The sequence below is a fragment of the Falco cherrug genome, chromosome 10, assembly GCF_023634085.1.
Source record: "Falco cherrug isolate bFalChe1 chromosome 10, bFalChe1.pri, whole genome shotgun sequence".
Lineage (NCBI taxonomy): Eukaryota > Metazoa > Chordata > Aves > Falconiformes > Falconidae > Falco > Falco cherrug.
Window position 1 is genome coordinate 284,488 of NC_073706.1, and position 17,008 is coordinate 301,495.

The window sequence follows — 17,008 nt, forward strand, 5'->3', positions numbered from 1 at the left end:
GTGGCTTAAAAATAAACTCTGTTCTTGACAACTACCTACAACAACATTACATAGTCTGGCACAAACAGCCACAGCAAAGCCAGGCAGCTCATGCAGCCTGGTGGGAGAGGGAGCAGGGAGTTACAGTGAGGTGGGACAGCTGTGTCAGCACCACTCATGCTGCTGTTTGGGTGCATGTGTTGGTGACAGCTCAGTCTCATGTCATCAGCCTTGGCCACCAGCCTCTCAGCAAGTGTCCTCTGCTCTGGGCAGCTGTCTCTCAGCTCAAGACAGCTGATGGTGGGACTCGGTGGGACTCATGTGGCCAACCCACACAGGTTTGTGTTTTCCAGTGTATTACCTCTTCTGTGAGGGAGAGAGCACCATTGCTCAGCTCATGCATTTGGACAGATTGGTAAATCCTTAGAGGATATAGGTTGAGAGCAGCAGAGCTCTTATCAGACACAAAGAGGTGTGAAAGGCTGTGATAGAGCTGAAGTCCTTTGGGAACCTGTAACTGATATGATGACAGTGACATATGCACCTTATTTTGGAGAGTTTTCATCCCACAGGAATTTTGAAGCAATGCAGGTAAACCTCCACTGTGGACAATTTCCTGACCTTCATGCCACCAGCCTCAAAGTTTGGCTCATAGAAAGTGACCTGGGAGCATGGACTTCCCCTTCCTGTGTATGCCTAGCTTTGGGACAAGGACTTCCCAAGACAACAGAGTTATCTCCTGGCTCACAAGGGACAGGCCCACCTCTATCTTCCTCCCCTGTTCTTCCCTCCTCCTGGCCCATTCTGGTGTGTGGCTCTGCTCCTCCTCCTTGTCCCAGTGCTTGTCTGCTCATCCATCAGGCCATTTCAGGTTACTAGCCTGGCAAAACACCGCTTTTGTTTTGTGCCAGTTTAATGAGCTGATGTGGTTCACTCGGGCTCAGAGAACAAAGACTTGGACCAGTAAAAGGGGCAGGACTTGATGCATGGGGAGCCCTCTGCTCAGTTCAGCCATCTTGCCCACTGCACCCTTCTTTCGCCTGTGAGGGCTTGTAATCATTGCATCTGATGTCCTTCTCACTTTGAAGCTCCCCTCCAAAAAGGCAGAGCTCTCCTTTGCTGTGGGGAGCAGTGACACCTGCTAGAGCTCATCCCATAGCTTTGTCAGCAGCTGGGGAGCCACGGTAGCAGGGAAGATGGCAGAAACCTCTCCCGTATGTTTTTAGTCACAATCTGTTTTAGAAAGCAGGAGAGGAAACAGAGCATTTGCTGCTCCATCTGTCTCCGCATCCCATGCTGCCAAGGTTGGGTTACAGCCAGCTGCTGCTGTTGCCAACTGGTAACACAATAGCATGGCTGCTTACTTTGCAAGGGAGCTAAAGACAGTAAGATGGAAAACATTAGGACAGGATGACTTTAAAAAAGCCCCATTGCAGAACACCTGGCTTGTTATATAAATTTACATCATGCCCACTATAAAGAAACCTGCTGACTGCTGCTTAAAAACATGTATTTTTACAAATAGCCGAGTATCTCCAACTAGCCCTTCCCATAGGACTGTCCTGGGCTTTTTGATACCTTCAGTCAGCTTCAAAACAGAGACAGGGTTAATTAAGAACAGGAATGTTTTTTTCTTTACCTCATACATGCCAAGACGATTTGTTGGAGAGGACTCTCACTGTGCACAATCCAGAGAACTTCAGCCAGCAAGTCTTGCATCCAGGTCAGCCTGGTCCTGTTCAATAAGGTATCTGAGACATTTGGTAGAAGATGTCTGTGTGCTGAAATAATGGAGAATTGACCACATCTGCCTGCTCAGCTCAAACCTCAAGCCCCTTGACACAGAATTACAGATGTGTTGATCGGAAAGGCCTTTGGAGGGCATTAGCCCAAACTCTTGCTTGAAGTGAGACCATCACCGACACTAGATCAGGTCAACCATGGCTTTGCATAGCCAAATACTGAAAATATCTCTCCAGGGGCGGAGATCCCACCACCCATGTGTGTGAACTGTGTCCCTGGCTCAACCTAGCACTTTACATTTCCTGTTGCAGAAAAGAGCTGCCCACAGGAAGAAATCTTGCCCACATGCAGGCACTCACAGTAGTAGCTTGGTGGTAGTTTGACCTATTTAACATACGGCTTTCACAGTACACAACTTTTTCTGGTATTATTCACTCCCTCAGCACAAGAGTGCACAGAGCCACTCCTGCTCCTGTATGGGGCTCCAGCCATGGGGGCTCATGGTGCTGGGGGCAGTAGGAGGTGACAGGCAAGCTGGAATGAGGTGACAGCATGGCAGCGCCAACCCACCATGCAAGAGAAGCAGAGCAGGTTTGGTGATGGTAACCAAGGTCAGCCACATTTGAGCAACTGCGGACCAAGTTGGTGGGTTGCACTCAACAAGGTGCCGGGCCTGGCACAAGCTTCGCTGGAACGTAGTTCAGGTGGGGCCAAGGGTGAGGACTTTAGTTTTGACGCAGCTCCCGAGCAGAGCAGGGAGCCCCTGGTGAAGAATCTCCTAGCTCATCCTCCCACCCTCAGTAGTACCCTGGAAGGCTGCAGTGGGTCAGTGCTGGCCATAAGCCCAGACAGCCAAATCTTGCCAAGCTTTTCAGGTGTCTACTCCCAGTATCACCAGTCTCTCCTCAACACAGGGTTTGTTCACACCTGACTGGAGCTGTTACTTCCCCCTTGCCTGTATAGGGAGACACTTACCATGGGGCTGGTACTGGGCTGGGCTGGTTCCAGGCTGTGCAGTCCAGTCTGTTAACAGAGGCAGAGCAAGGGCAGTGCCTGCTGGCCCAAACCTGCAGGGCACCATGCTGGCTGCGCTCACAGCGGTAGCACATCTGCCTGGGCGCTGCCCCATCTCCCCAGCCCCGTATCTGCAGGCAAGGCAGTAGCAGCACAATACCGAGCTTTCCTTACCTTTAGCATCCAGTTCTTCCACACCCACAGATAAGGAAGACCCCTCATGCAAGGTCCTCCACCTGCCATTTCCTGACATGGAGTGCATGCACAAGTATGAACATCCACCAGCTGAACAGCTTCATGAGAGGGGGGTGGGTGTATGACTCCAGATCCGGTTTCTTCCACCTGAAGAAATGATATAGGCATGATCTCATGGAGCTGGCTCCTTTTGCAGTTCTTCAGTGCCAGCTGTAGGAAATATCCTTCAGCCAAGAACAGGCAGCAAGGGGATACTTTGGCCTGGAAACACTGATCATACATCTCTTAATTCATCTTACAGTGATTTGTTGTTGTTTACAGCCTCACAATTCATGAAGGCTGTTTCTTCTTGTAGGCAGTGTGGTTTTGTTATTAGCAAAAGAGCCAGGGTTTATAACCCTCTGTTCTCAGACACTGTCGCATCTTTGCTATGCTCTCAGACTATTCAGACACTTCACATTCACCTTCTGCTGCCATCTTTGGTGTATTGATGGTAGGCATCATGACTGGTGGGCTTGATCTCCCATGTATGTATCACAGAGTAAGCCACCCGCATCTCTGGCAGAGAACCTCCTTGTGTGATTGTATAAGCTACTACTAGTAAAAGTTTTCCCCAGCCTGTGACTACCTGCAGTGTGAAAGCCTCTGAAAAAGTCACTTCAGAGATCCCACAAAAGTTTTTCCCTTAGCTGCTTCAATTTTCCCCTCTGGGATTTCTCTCCCCCTCCCTCAGTCACTGGTGTGGACACAGCTCATGTCCACCAGCGCCCTCTGGCTCTCCTGAAAAGGTGGACCTGCTCTGGCAGCTTTGCACTCGTGCAACATGCAGCCCCACAACCATCTGTTGTGCCTGGTAATTGAACCCCCATTCACCCAGCTTTCCTCTTCCAGCAGTGGAGATCTCTGCTCCCAGGAGTGTCCTTGGTAGCCAGTGGGTCTGTGACCATACTCTGGTGGGAAGGTTCTGCCTTCTTCGTGGTTTCCTTACTCTTCATTTTAATGCCCTCCTGCTGCATGACGTTGTGCAAGACAGCACGGGGCTGCTAGCCCATGAGTAGGACTGATCTCAGATGTCCTCTGTGTCCTTGAGTGCCTCCAGCTCACCTGCTTTGGCTTGAAAAGAGAGGGAAACTCTCAGCGCACTATGTGCAATATCATGTCCCAAGAGTTTTAGCCGCACCAGCTATGCAACAAAGTTACAGGTTCTCCAGCAAGCCTGCCAGAGCTGTAGGCTGAAAACAGCTTACACATTATGATCAAGCCCTGAATCACACAAAACAAAATGAGAGCATTGCAGAAAACCTGAATGTTTGTTTGGTCCCTCCTGTAGCCAACTTCCTGTGTACTGTGTCAGGTCACTCGTTTTTGGGGGGGCCCTGAAACTGGGGCCTTTGCAATCTCCCCTCTCCCCAGCTTCTGTTTTCAGTCTGTCCAAAGGCTGTTGCTAGCACAGTAATGTCAATCGTGTTAAAATTTTGATACACCAAGTCTGTATCTACAAAAGCCCTTGAACAGAGACTGTCAGGCTGCTATAAGCACTTCCCCAGTATCACTGTTTCCCTCAGAGGACAGATACAGCCTTTACTGGCAAAGGCAAATAATAGCTGCACCTCCACAAGGAAAGCTGTCAATTTAACCTCACTGGAGCTACACCAGCAACTTTTGTTTCCAGTGCAGACCTGGTTTAACTCTTCCTTTCTTTCCCAGCTGGCCTATGCCTCTGTCCCCAAACTGTGCAGCCCTGCAAAGCTCAGCCTTCCCTGCCTGCTCGCCTGCAGCATCATGGGCATCTCCAGCAGCTTCGAAGCCCCTGTGGGGCCCCCCTCTTTCTACCGGCCCCCGCCACATGGAGCCCCCAGTAAGCACAATGCAGCTGTGTGTCCAGCCAGTGAGTGAGTAGCCACGATCTCACTGTCTCTCTATTCGTTATTTAAAAGTGCACTGGGACTTTCATGTGAATGTCTTCAGATTAAGTTACTCTGAAGTTCTTCAGCAGTGCCAAAATGCCTTCTGTGAGAGAGCACTGTGAGTGCGGGTATCACTCTGTGCAGGGACCCCATGCGCTGACTCGCCTGGGATGATTAATGAGCTGAACAGACTCATTTCTGACTGTAGCAGAAATCTGCTGCATGGTCTGATACGGGCCAAAAATCACTGTTAGTAGCAAAATTCACTGAGTATCTGCCAAGCCTTGCACCCCCAGCTAAAGGTGTCTGAGGCATCCAGGCAGCTCAGCCCCCAGGATTTGTCTCTGCATGGTGTTGTTCCTACTCTGGAATAACAGGACCCAATATGAGATTCATTGGGAGCATTGCCATGTGGCAGCAGTCGCTGAGATAGCAGGGGCTCTGCTGTGCCACCGCACCAAGTGACATACTCCAAACTGGTGACTGGCAGAAGCTGATCTACTGGAGCTGACCTTTAGTGCACAAATTGTGTATTTGGACTGCTGATGCTGCTGGAGGAGTAGGGCTCACCACCCTTTCCCAAGGCCTCTGCGCTGCTGTTTCTATGTAGACGGTTGACCCATGCATGTGTGGGGGACAAACCTGTCTTCCCGCACAGCCCTGACCAGGCTGCTACAGGCTCGAACACAGAAAGTCCCTAGAATCTGCCCAGACAAAGCTGCCGGGGCACGGAAGAGGGCACATCCGGGCAAACGCGGGCGTGTGGCAGCCGTGCATCACGGGCCAGCCTGGTCCCCCATCGTGGGGACAGGCGATTTGCCGGGGCAGCAGCGGTCCGGGTGCAGGGGCGGGCTGCGCCTGCGACCCGTACCGACTCCAAGCGGTCTCGGGCCCCTATCGCGGGGGAAGGCTCCTGGGCCGCCAGGGACGGTGCGGCTCCTGCCGCGAACGACGCCCTCCCTCGCAAGCCTGGGCACGGCAGCTCAGCGCCGCCGCGGGTCTGTAACTCAGGTAACGCTTCAGCCTCCCCGGCACGGAGCTCCCGGCTCCGCGCCCTCCCGCCTCGGGCCGGGCCGGGGCTCTGCGATGCCTGAGGCTTGGCGGACCCGGGGAGGCCCCGGAACGGCCGCAGCCGCCACCAGGGGCTGCCCTCGGCCCGCGGGCCCGGCCCCCGCGCGTCCCTCCCGCCCCGACGCTGCCCGGCGCAGCGGCCCCAGCAGAGGGACCCGGGGAGCGGCCGGGGGGTCCCGGCTGCCGGGCCGGACCGCACCGCCCCCGGGCGGGGCCGGGGTCGGATTTCACATCCTGCCCCGCTCGCAAGCAGAGCGGGCGGCGCTGCCGAGCGGACCATGGCGGAGAGGTGAGTGCGGCGGCCGCGCACCTGTTGAGGCGAGGGGGGCGGGCGGGTCTCGCCTCGCCTCGCCCGCCCCGTCGTGGCCTGCAGGGCTGCGGCCCGGTTGGGGGACGCCACTGGTCGGGGAGGGCGGCAGCCGCGGGGCCGGGCCGGCCCAGCCGCGGGCCCTGAGGGGCAGGTGAGGGGCGGCCGGGCCGGGCCCTGTGGCGGTGGCGGGGCGGGGCCGGGCCCGGTGGCGGGGCCGGGCCCGGTGGCGGGGCCGGGCCGGGCTGGGCTGGGCTGAGCTGAGCTGAGGCCGGGCGGCCTGTGCGAGGAGAGGCTCCGCCGCGGCAGGTCCCCGGGCCGCTGCGGGGAGCAGCTCCTGGCCCCGCGCGGCTGCACCCGTCCGGCCCCCCGCAGGGCCCGGCTCCCGCGGGGGCACGCCGGCCGCGGCCCAGCCCGTTCGCAGCCTCCGAGCAAGGCGGGTGACTCCGAGGTCTGCTGAGCGGAGCTGGCCCGACCCCGGCCCTCTGCTGTCGGGGCGCTCGGGGTCCGGCGGGGCGGCGGCCGGCAACATCGCCCCCCGGCGGTCGCGCAGGGCTCTGCCAGGCGCCGCTGCAGCCGCGCGGGCGCGGAGGCGTGCCTTCTGATTCTGTGCCTGCCTGGGACCTGGTTGGCAGGCTCCGAGGAGGGCTGCTTGAGCGGGTTGCTCTGCGTCGCTTAAAAAAACCAAACGTGGTGACAAAATGACAGTGTTTTAGTGTTCAAGCACAGGGCTGGCTCACCTGGGATCAGGTAGGGAGCCAGGATCATCTGTTGGCAGTGAACGTGGAGGGACGGGGAGCTGGGCCAGTGTCCCAAGCAGCATCCTGCTTCCGACAAACGCAGGAAGATTTCGTGGCTCCTCTGAATAACCCCATTCAAGGAGAACAAAGTCCTGCTCGCTCTCTACCTTGGCTCATTGGCCAGAAGCGGTTGAATTAAGTTTGGCTCTGCTGGAAGGTATGCTGCACACCGTGGCAGGAGCATGGTCCTCGCTGTGGCTGATGCTAGTTGCTGTTGTGCTGTTTGGCCAGCATTTTTTTTTTCATCCTAGATGAAAAGCTCAAAATGATTTAAAGTTCGATTTAACATTCCTGGGAGCACAGCTCTCCCCCAGAGGCACCAGATTTCAGCTGGCTTTTCACATTCTCTTTGTCTGGTGGAGAGGAGGGAGGACCATGCTGGCATTTTGCCTGGTACCTCAGTGATGGTGCAAGGTGTTAAGAATAATTTTTTCATTGCTCTTATATTTGCAGGTATATTTTTCTCTTCTGTCTCTTCTGTATCTTCTCCAGCAGAACGTGGTTTGAGTTAGTCTGTAAAAGTGTCTTGGGAAGGGAGAGCAAATGTCCTTGAACATGGATGATGGAATACTAGAATTCATCCAGAGCAAAATGATTAGCACAGCAGTGTGCTCTTGGCCTGCTAGCAGCAGCAAGTCATAGTCGCTGCGTCTGCTTGTGACAGCCAAGGGCACTTGGTGCTCAGGGATTGAGGTTGCATGTTGCTCACTTCAGGGGATAAACTGGAAAACCTGACAAAGCCATGTAGATTTGGAGCCGTCATTCTGCTAGCCAGTGTAGAGGAGTACAGTGCTTCTTGCACTGGATTTCAGCATAAGTTTTCCAGCGTATCCCCACTGACTGGAGTATCTCTTTGATGCTTTTTGGGTCTGGTGTTTGCTGGGTTGATGAGACGGTTTTTTTCCTGTCAGTCAGATGGAGGCTATTTGGAGTGATGATGAGATCAGAGTGGATTATAGGAATGCAGATTTTGAAGCCAGCTTTTTGGTCAGATAGTTCACATGTTTTCTGTATTTGCAACAGGTTTGCTTAGCTGAAACAGATGTCTTGGCCTTAGCTGGAAGCACATAAGCTACAGGGAGATCTAAGTATACTGGCCTGGTATGTTTTGTAACCAAGAGCATTTTATAGTTGCCCTTGTGATGCAAAAGACAGCTTTTGGCCTGACCCTTGCTGGGTCCGCAGCTGAAAACCTCATGAGAGACTTGCATGTTTAATCTACCAACAAGACATGTAGAATCTGGTTTGCTGAACACTGCCCTGCTTTGGGGGTAGAAAAGGCAAATGTGTCCTGTTCAAATGATTTTCCTGATCTGTAGAAAAACGTCATGTGCTGTGGTGCAAAGATGAGAGGAGGAGAGACTGAGACTCTGTAGTGAACTGCCTAATGTATAAGAAAATCTTGCAAATTTCAGTGTGTTTGTGTCTGAGCTTTGAGTCATTTCTTCAATCAATTCTGTTATTCTTCTGGGTTTGGCTTCATAGGATTGGATTGGCTGCCTGCTGGCAACCAGGTAAAGTTCTGTAAACCAGGGAACAGTTGAGTTTCATTTTTTCCCCCACAGAGCCATGGAGGAAGAACTATTAGCATCGTGGAAGGACTATAAGATCTGAATCAGCTTTAATAGAATCACTTCTGTAATTAAAGATAACAAAGCATAAACTGCCATGGGAGTCTGGCTTTTTGGCTCATGAGGGTGGGTTTTTTGTTTGTGGTTTTTTTTTTTTCTCCTGGCAGTGCAGTTTAGTAAAAATTCATACTCATGAACCCTTTCTTTGCAGTTGTGAAAAGATGTGTCAAAGCTGTATTTCTTGATAGGTAAAAACATTAGTAAGAATAGTACTTGGTTGCCATTTTACCTGTGGAGAAGAAAGCTTTTCAGTTTGGACTTGCAGTTTTAGCAGTATGTTTTTGGCTATTTGCTCATGTCCTGAGGCTGTTTAATTCAGAGGGAGATACTCCAGCCTGTGCCAGAAGTACTGGGGATTGCTGAAGTCCTGTTAGGTGGGTGGGTAGATGGTACTGAGCATACTTGTTCAGTGGGAAACCTCCTGGTCTGGCTGGCCATTTTAATTTGGTTAATACAAAATATAAAGGATTAATGTGCTTCATGTTCTGATTGCAATGAAAACTCTTAATTTTGTTATTGAATCTCAGTATCTTGAGTTTGTTGCATATAGTTGATTCAGATTAGTTAAGGTTTTAATTTGTCTTTGCCTGAATACTATTTCTGTGTTTTTTTCAGAAGCTTTAATGTAGGAACAGGCCAGAATTTCCACACTTCATCAGCCTGCCCTGGAGCTGCTGATTGACTCCTTGTGTCTGCACTCAGCCGTGGCTTTGCAGCATAGGGGTTTTCAGGTTTTGGCAGAGCACCTGAATATCCTGCTGTTATTCAGTGCAGAGCCCCCTCACACCTGCTGAACTGGGTCCATGTGCCCTGTTCTTAACTGGCTTAAATAAGGCCATAAATATCCTCTCTGTAGCTCACTGTGACCGCAGGACAATCTTCTGCTCCCAGCAGGTTGTCCTGCTGGATGAGCCTATTCCTGGATGATGAGCATTGTGGTAACTCACTTGACAGTAGATGAGCTGGGGTAGTGAAGGGCTCTGTTCTCGGGCATCACCACTGATGTGATAACCTCTCTCACCTGCCTTTATTGGCAGCCTGACCTCTGCCACATGCTCCTGGTGTTGTCCCTGCTCCTTTGAACATGCTGCTGGAGCTATTGGTGAGCTTGCCAGGGCAGTTGGGATGAAAGACTGACTGGCTTTAAATGAAACCAGGGCTCTGTTTTTGCTGCACTAACTCTGCTGGCAGAGGCTGAAGAGGGGTGATAAGCTGTGGAGGACAAGGTAGTCAACTTGTCCACTATCACTGCCATATCCTTTTTAAGCTGCAGCCCTCAGCAGGCCCAGCACAGCCTGGAGCTAGCTCCTGAGGTGGGGTCGTGCCTTCAGTTACAGTGTTTGACTCTGTACAGGTAGAGCCTGGTCCTTGGGAAATGCCTTCAGACACACCAAAGTCTTCTGATGGAAACTAATCAGATATTCAAATGAAAGAAGCTGCATTTCCTCCTTCCCTGTGGTCTCCTTTCCCAGTGTTTCCATTCCTGTTGTGCTACCAAGATGGCTTTCTCAGTGGATGATGCAATTAGGAGGAGATGCTGCAAGCTTTCAGCAAGTAAATATGTCAGAATTTGAAATGCTTTGTTTAGGCTCCGTCAGTCCTTCCCAGGTGGAGCCCAATTATTTGTGCCTTGTTGTGACATGTATTTGCTTGTGTTTCTTTATACAAATCTGCCTGGAGGGCTTTTTAATTAGTGAAGTGCCTCTTATTTGTAATAAAAATAAATTCCAGAGCAGACACTGGGATTTCGGTTTAGCTGAATTCATAAAGGGTTTCTGAGCTTTTCTGTCATTACTTAAACATGTGATGTCAATTTTTGCCTGTGTCAAGGTGCGCAGGAAGGCAGTTCCTCTGTAGGAAGGATGGCTTTAATGACCAAGCGATTTCTCATGCTTTTTAGTAGCTCAGTCCTAAGTGTCCACTGAAGTAAGCAGTCTGTCTGATTGTGTTTTTATACTTTTCATGGGGAAGAGTTGTCTTCTGCTTTGGGCAGTTTCTTAAAGCAGTCAGTTTTTGGAGTGGCAGAAAAATATTGACTAAAACAGCAGGTGTGAGGTCCATCTTACTTGTACATCTGGAACGAGATACTGTAGGTAAAGAGAAACTTTTTTTGCACTTGGTCTTTGTCTCATGGGAGGATGAAAAAAATACCATTTGGGATATATTCTCTCATCCTAATTACCATTCCAAGCATTTGAGGTTACTGATATAAGGAATAAGTGTTTTGTATTTCCAGTTGAATATTGACCAGTGAATTCCAGTGTAGTTGGTGTCAACCATCCTCCAGCTACTCTCCCAAGCTTTTTTCTTTGTGTGTCCTCAGCTACCATTTTTTGTTTATGCAATGGATAGAGCCAAAAGATGTTTGGGAAGTTTATAATGAGGATGCTGAAGATCCACATTACTTGTTTGCAGCTAAGCATGGGAGATGGAAAGGACTTAGTGATCCCTGGGGGGAGCATTGTTATGGCTTGTGTAGCAGCTCGAGGTGTATCTGGCCTCCCACAGTTATACACTTCAGGTGAAAAGAGGGGGTTTGGGTTGGATAATATCAACTTCAGAAAATTCCCCCTGGAAAAAAAAAAAAAAAAGCTGAAAGACCAAAGCACTGGAGATGCTGAGATTATTTTTTTCAGGCTATTCTGTCTTTTTGGACTTAAGGTCTTGTATGAAATTCCACAGAGCACTTTATGCTGCAGAGCGCTGGGGAACTTCTGAAATAGAGAGGTCCAAATAAAATTATTCATTGGCATCTTCGTCAGCCATCAGAGGCAAATAGAAGGCAAGTTCTACATAAAGGATGTATTTTCTTCCCCCCGCTTGTATTCTGGTTGTGACCAGTTCCCCAAGCCAAGCTGTCACTGCCCTTGGCCTTGCTTGGTGGAAACCGCTCTGGTAAGAGATGAAACAAAGATGATGGTGAGCACCCCATGCTCCCCAGACTTGCTGCACATTCCTGTCACAGCCTGAAGTGGAGCAGAGCAGTCCTGGTCCCCTCTAAACTGACCTTTTTCTTAGCCACAGGGTTTATGATCCACCAAAACCAAACAACTTAAGTGGGGGGGGAGGTTGGGGACAGGACAGGACGGGACACACATGACACCAAACCTGTGCCGGGCTCATTTGTGTAACTTGACAGATGTGGGACGCTGCCATAAGGCACTTGGCTTTGGCAGACAGGGCTGTTTCCTACTGGAGCAAACAAGTTCGCTGCTTTCTGACTGGAAACCTGTTACAGAAGCAGAAAAGACTCTGTGTAGTGGGATTTTGTGTCATCTTGGACATCGTGAACCAGTGGCCCAGGGCCAGATGCACTGTAGCAGGGATGCCTTCTTTGTTCTGTAGCTCTGGTTTTTCTGTTTGGTTTTGTTTGTGGTTGTGTGGGTTTTCTTCCCAGAAGAATGACAGAGGCTTACTGTCTTCATCAGCAGTGATACCAAGAAAAGCCCTGCACACTGGTGCCTGACAAGTTGGAACTGAGCTCAGCAAATCCCCTTTAACCACATGGAGTTCAACTGTCTTGGTTTTTTTGACTCTGAGGCAGTACAGTTTCTTGTGCATGAGTTTTCATGTGCAGCAGCAGCTAGGGCTTGGTTTAGAAGGACAAATGGCATAAAATATTTCCGGTAACGAAGTGAAGTGAGAGAAAAAGTTATCTGAGGAGACTTTATAGCTGATTGAAATACAGACCCAGGGAACGCAATGGGTGAGCAGTGTTGTGTAGTGTTGCCTGGAAAGATGCCACTCCAGAGGCTGTGGCCAGACCAGGTGGTGGGTGTTGGCTGCAGTTTCCAGTGCGTCTGCACAGGCTGCTGGGCCATTGTGGTGGTTGGTTTGGTTCTATTGTCAGGACTCCGACCTGCTTTAGCCTACTCATCCTGGCTGCCCCAGCTGCTCCAGTGCCTGGTCCTCACCCATCTGCTAATCTGCTTGTACAGTTGTGCTCCCACACACAGCCTTATCTACTCTGGGCTGGTCCCCCATGTGCTTTTGGTGCTGTGTGGGAAATAGCAAGTGCAGGGTTGTTTCCAGATGTGGGGTAAGCTGTGGGTGGTCACACACTGTAATCCAGTCTCTGACTCGGACTTACGTGCATTTAAACAGTAACTCAGTCCAACTGTTAATTTTAACATGTTTGGTCTGAGGTAAAACTGTAAATGCCATATTTGGTCCTCTTGCGGCCCAGTGACTGTTTCTTTCTCATCTATACTGTAGTTCTTTGATAGTCCTTTGATAGCTACAAATATCCAGCTGTGTATTAGCCACACAGTTTAGCTTTTCTTTGCTCCCTAGCTACAGTAATTAGGCTTGGGGGTTTTTTTATTAGGCCATTCAAGCATTGCTCAAAGTTACGGTGAGAGGAGAAGCTCCAAGTGTTTTATGAATTCTTGGTAATGAATCAACATCAAGCAAAACAGAGAGATGGCAAAAGGGCTGTGAGCTGAGGTGCAGAGCCTGGAGTGCGTGTGCCATGAGAAACACTTAATGTATGCCTAAGGACAAATGCTAAACATGTTATAATATGAAAGTAAATTTTCTTAGCAATTTATACCGTTGTAATACAATGGATAGTTTGTCTGGGGTATGGTTGAGTTGCATTTAGTCAGTACAGTAAAATGAATATGAAGCAAGTAGTATTAGGGCTTAGAGGGCAGCTTTGTGCTTGGGTCAGTGCTGCCCTTGGGCTCTCACCTGCAGGCCTGTGTTAGAGCACAAATGGCAGAAGAGTTCCAGTTTTGGCTTGGAAACTCCTTAGAAAGCTTGGCCCTGAAATGAGCTACTTCAGTTTTCATTAAATTAGTTTTAAAATCACTGAAAATGAGGGTGAAAAGCAGGTGTTGCGTTCCTTTCTGTACTGCAGGTTTAGAAGCTGCTGAGGAAATGCCTGGTGGTCTGACAACTCTGCCGGACTGCACTGAAGCTGTAATTTGAAATTAGTTTAAAACAGAGGTTTGAGGTTCTGGAGACTGAAGGCTTTTCCAAAGCAGAACTCTAGTTTTGGGATGGCAATAAACATATAAAAGATCAAGATAGTGATGATGTTCCAGGCGTGAAGCTGTGCACTGCCACTCTTTTTTTTTTTTTTTTTTTTTTTCTCTCTCTCTCTCTCTCTCTCCTGGCCCTGGGTCCTTTTCACCAGGATGGTTGAGTTCATTAAAGCAAGGGAACACTGGCTGCTTTTTAGTTAGCAAGCTCCATGAGGTATTTGAGGAGCTTTAGTGTCCTTGTGTGAGGAGTGCCGGGGATGCACCATGGGAAAAGAATAGGGATGAATGGGCATGGAGGGGGCCCCCTCCTTCCAGCAGCAGCAAGGCACTGGATCCATTCTGTTTTCAGTGTACCATGATGTAATTCAGTTCCCTCTCCTGTGGTTCATTGGACACTGAGCTGCAGGGGTGACTTTGGGTATGTTGCTGAGACTTTGTCCTTGAATGTCAAAACCTTACTGTGAGCTGGAGGCTGGCAGAGAGCTGCTGCAGGGCAGAGCTTCCTTAAGTGGAGGACACTTGTTCAGGTTGCCTTTTTTCTGGAGAGGAGGAGGGCTGGATGGAGTCTGGCAAAGGGCAAGATGTTGGTGATTCAGCTTTTCTGGCTCCCCAGAACTCTTCTGTGGCAAGGCAGCCTCTTGGGGTGCGGTGGCAGAGTCCCTAGCTGGCCATCCAGCACTGCCTGTAACATCTGAGCAATTGTGCGCTTAAACGTTATGCGGTCTTGGTGGGATGAAATCACTTGTTTTTGTGTCTATCTGGATAAGGAAAGCTTTTGCTGAGCTGCAAGAGCTGTCTGTACTTGGGGGAGGAGAAGTTTTTTGGTAACCCAATGTGTTCAGTGCAAGGCATGCTTGTTGCAGGGCTAGAGGGAAATGTCATGTTGGTCTACTTTCTGGGTCTACCCTGCTGTCTCTGGAGCACAGACTGCAGGTGGTAAAGGGTGGACAGTGTGGTGATCACCAAATGGCTTAGTGAAACAGCCCAGAGTTCAGCTCAAAATAGAAAAATGGGCGACTTCCAGTAGCTGATGTGCTCATTCCTACCTGGCCTGGATGGCTTGGGTGGTGAGCTGCACTTGTGGCATGTTGATTTTGGGCTGCATCTTGCACCAGAGGCTCTTTGGGGAAGAGCACTGTTTCCTATTTGAGAGTGTTCCCTGATACGTGTACATCTTGTACTCTGGGCACTGAAATAAAATAGCCCTTGCAGCTGGCCGCAGCAGCTCCATTACTGCAATCCTGGCAGCACGTGCAGCACCTGCCCAAAGCAGAATTTGGCCCCCAGGAGTGGCATGCTGCAGGCCCTTGGCACAGGCAGGGGAGGGCATGTGTTTAATTCCTGTTACGTTGCTTAAACCTTTGCTGTTTGCAGCAGCAGCCATTTCTTCAAGTGAATGTGTGGGGATGCTCAGAGAACAAATTTATTGTGGGGCTGCCTGTGGTGCTGCTTTCTTGCCCTCCATGTCCCAGCCAGACCTGGGTTAAACCTGGAGGTTCCATGGACAGCAGAAAGGATTTAAGGGGCTTGACACTGAGTTAACAGTATTCCCCTGAAATTACCATTTTGGGGCTATTACCTGCAATAGGAATTTGTGCTGCTTTGCCTCAAGGGATATAGCTCTAAACCCTCCTAGTGTTGCAGCTGTTTTCCCTGGGAAAGGCAAATGACATCTGTGGGCGTAAACATAGCTTTAATGGTGAGATGTGTCTGTACTAGAGCTTGGACTGTGTGTTGGTCCTTGTGGAAGTGCAGCCTTTCGTTAGGACAGGCAGTACATGGGCCTGCAGATGAAGAGCGGTGTCAGTGTGGCTGGCTGTGAAAAGTGGGTGCTGCTGGGGGGGACATGTTCAGCCAGCCCCTTTCTGGGCTGTGGCCCTGTCTGTCATGACAGAGCTGTCTGTACTGCTCAAGATGCAGAAGAGTATCAGGCTTCGTCTCTTTCAATTTCACACCTGCTAAGCTGTGACAGTAAACATCAAGAGGAGGAGTGACCAGCTGGGCAGTGCAAACCCTCGTTTTTCCTGTGCTTCAGGCAAAAATTGATCAGTGATTATTTTTTTTTTATTTTTTTAAATTAAAACCTGTTGCTCACTAAACCTGTTTTGCAGTTTGTTAGCAATTTGAGCTCTGCCTCTCGTCTCTGGCAGGAATGTGGCAGGAGTTGGGCAAGCTTTGACCCTTACAGCAGCTCTGTGTGCTCAGCAGTGCTGAGAACAAAGGAGAAAGCCCAGGCTGTGGCTGTTCTGTGGAAGGGAGACGTTGCCACAGAGCACTGCTCTCCTGGGATCTTGGCTGCCCTTTGATGTGGTCCTGTGTTCCCCCAGGAAGGAGTAGCCTTGAACCCTGTGCCTCTCGTGTGGTGGGTGCCTTGGGAGGTGCTTTGGTCATGTAATATGTTTCCGGCTGGAAACCTATCTTCAGTTTGGGCATCTGGAAACTGGGAATATGCAGCTGCCTGTGAAAACTCAGTATGTATGTGCCCAGGAACAATCATGATAACACTGAGCTTGTGGTTATGATGGGCACTTTATGACTGGCAGCATTAATAAAATTAATGAGACTTAATGTCTGCTGTGTTGTAGAGGTAGTGTTTGCTCCCAAGTCTGCCAAAAACGGGCTGTCTGTTTTGTAAGAGCCCTGATACCGTCTGTCTTGTACAACTGTCCCTCTGCTAAAGAGTAGCTGGTAGGACCAGAGGTGGTATGGTGACACTGGCGGCTCAGAAGGAATGGATGCGCCTCTACTGAGAAAGTATCAAAGTGGTTTTTTTCCCCCTGTTGTTTTTTGGTGGGGTTTTTTTTGTCTTTTTAAGAAAGATGGAAAACAAAAGGAAATGTTCAGGGGAAATAAGGCTAATGGAATGAGAAGGATATTGGTCAAAAAGGGGAAGCTGAGTCCTTACAAGAGGACCAAAAAAAAAGTATATGCTTCAGCAGATCACATGTAAAATCAAAATGAGGCAGGCCAGAATAATACTTGAAGAGTGAATTTGCCAGTATGATTACTTTTCAAATATATCAGAAACCTTTTGGAGACAGGCAGAAGAAGGGATCAGGGTGTGAGAGGTACGGAAGATAAAGGCATCACAGAAAGATCTAAACCATTTTTTGGCTGTCGTGACTCCTGTGGAGGAGCTTTGTAGCTTTGCAAACTACAGGCTCTCTACATAAGAGCTGTCTGAGAAGTTGTCTGACATTGAATGTCAGTAGAAATGGCTTTAGAGCAAACAGAGGAACTGATAAGAAACCGTAAGGAACAGATAGTGTTTACTCAAGAGTACTATAGGTTCTTAAATCTGAAATTGCTGAGATACTTTTGTGTATATCCTGTTGCTTAAGTGCCCTTGGTATCACAGAAATGGATGGTGGCA

At 49.8% G+C, this 17,008-nt stretch overlaps 1 protein-coding gene across 1 annotated transcript in view; it reads left to right on the forward strand.

Moving 5' to 3' along the window:
- Positions 1 to 5,909: 5,909 nt before the first annotated feature.
- Positions 5,910 to 17,008, forward strand: part of LOC102049862 (rho GTPase-activating protein 39-like) — a 56,618-nt gene continuing 45,519 nt past the window's right edge. Inside the window, 3 exon segments of the mRNA XM_055722401.1 lie at positions 5,910 to 6,044; positions 6,046 to 6,098; positions 6,100 to 6,198. Coding sequence (XP_055578376.1) covers positions 5,925 to 6,044; positions 6,046 to 6,098; positions 6,100 to 6,198 — 272 coding nt within the window. The 5' untranslated portion in view covers positions 5,910 to 5,924.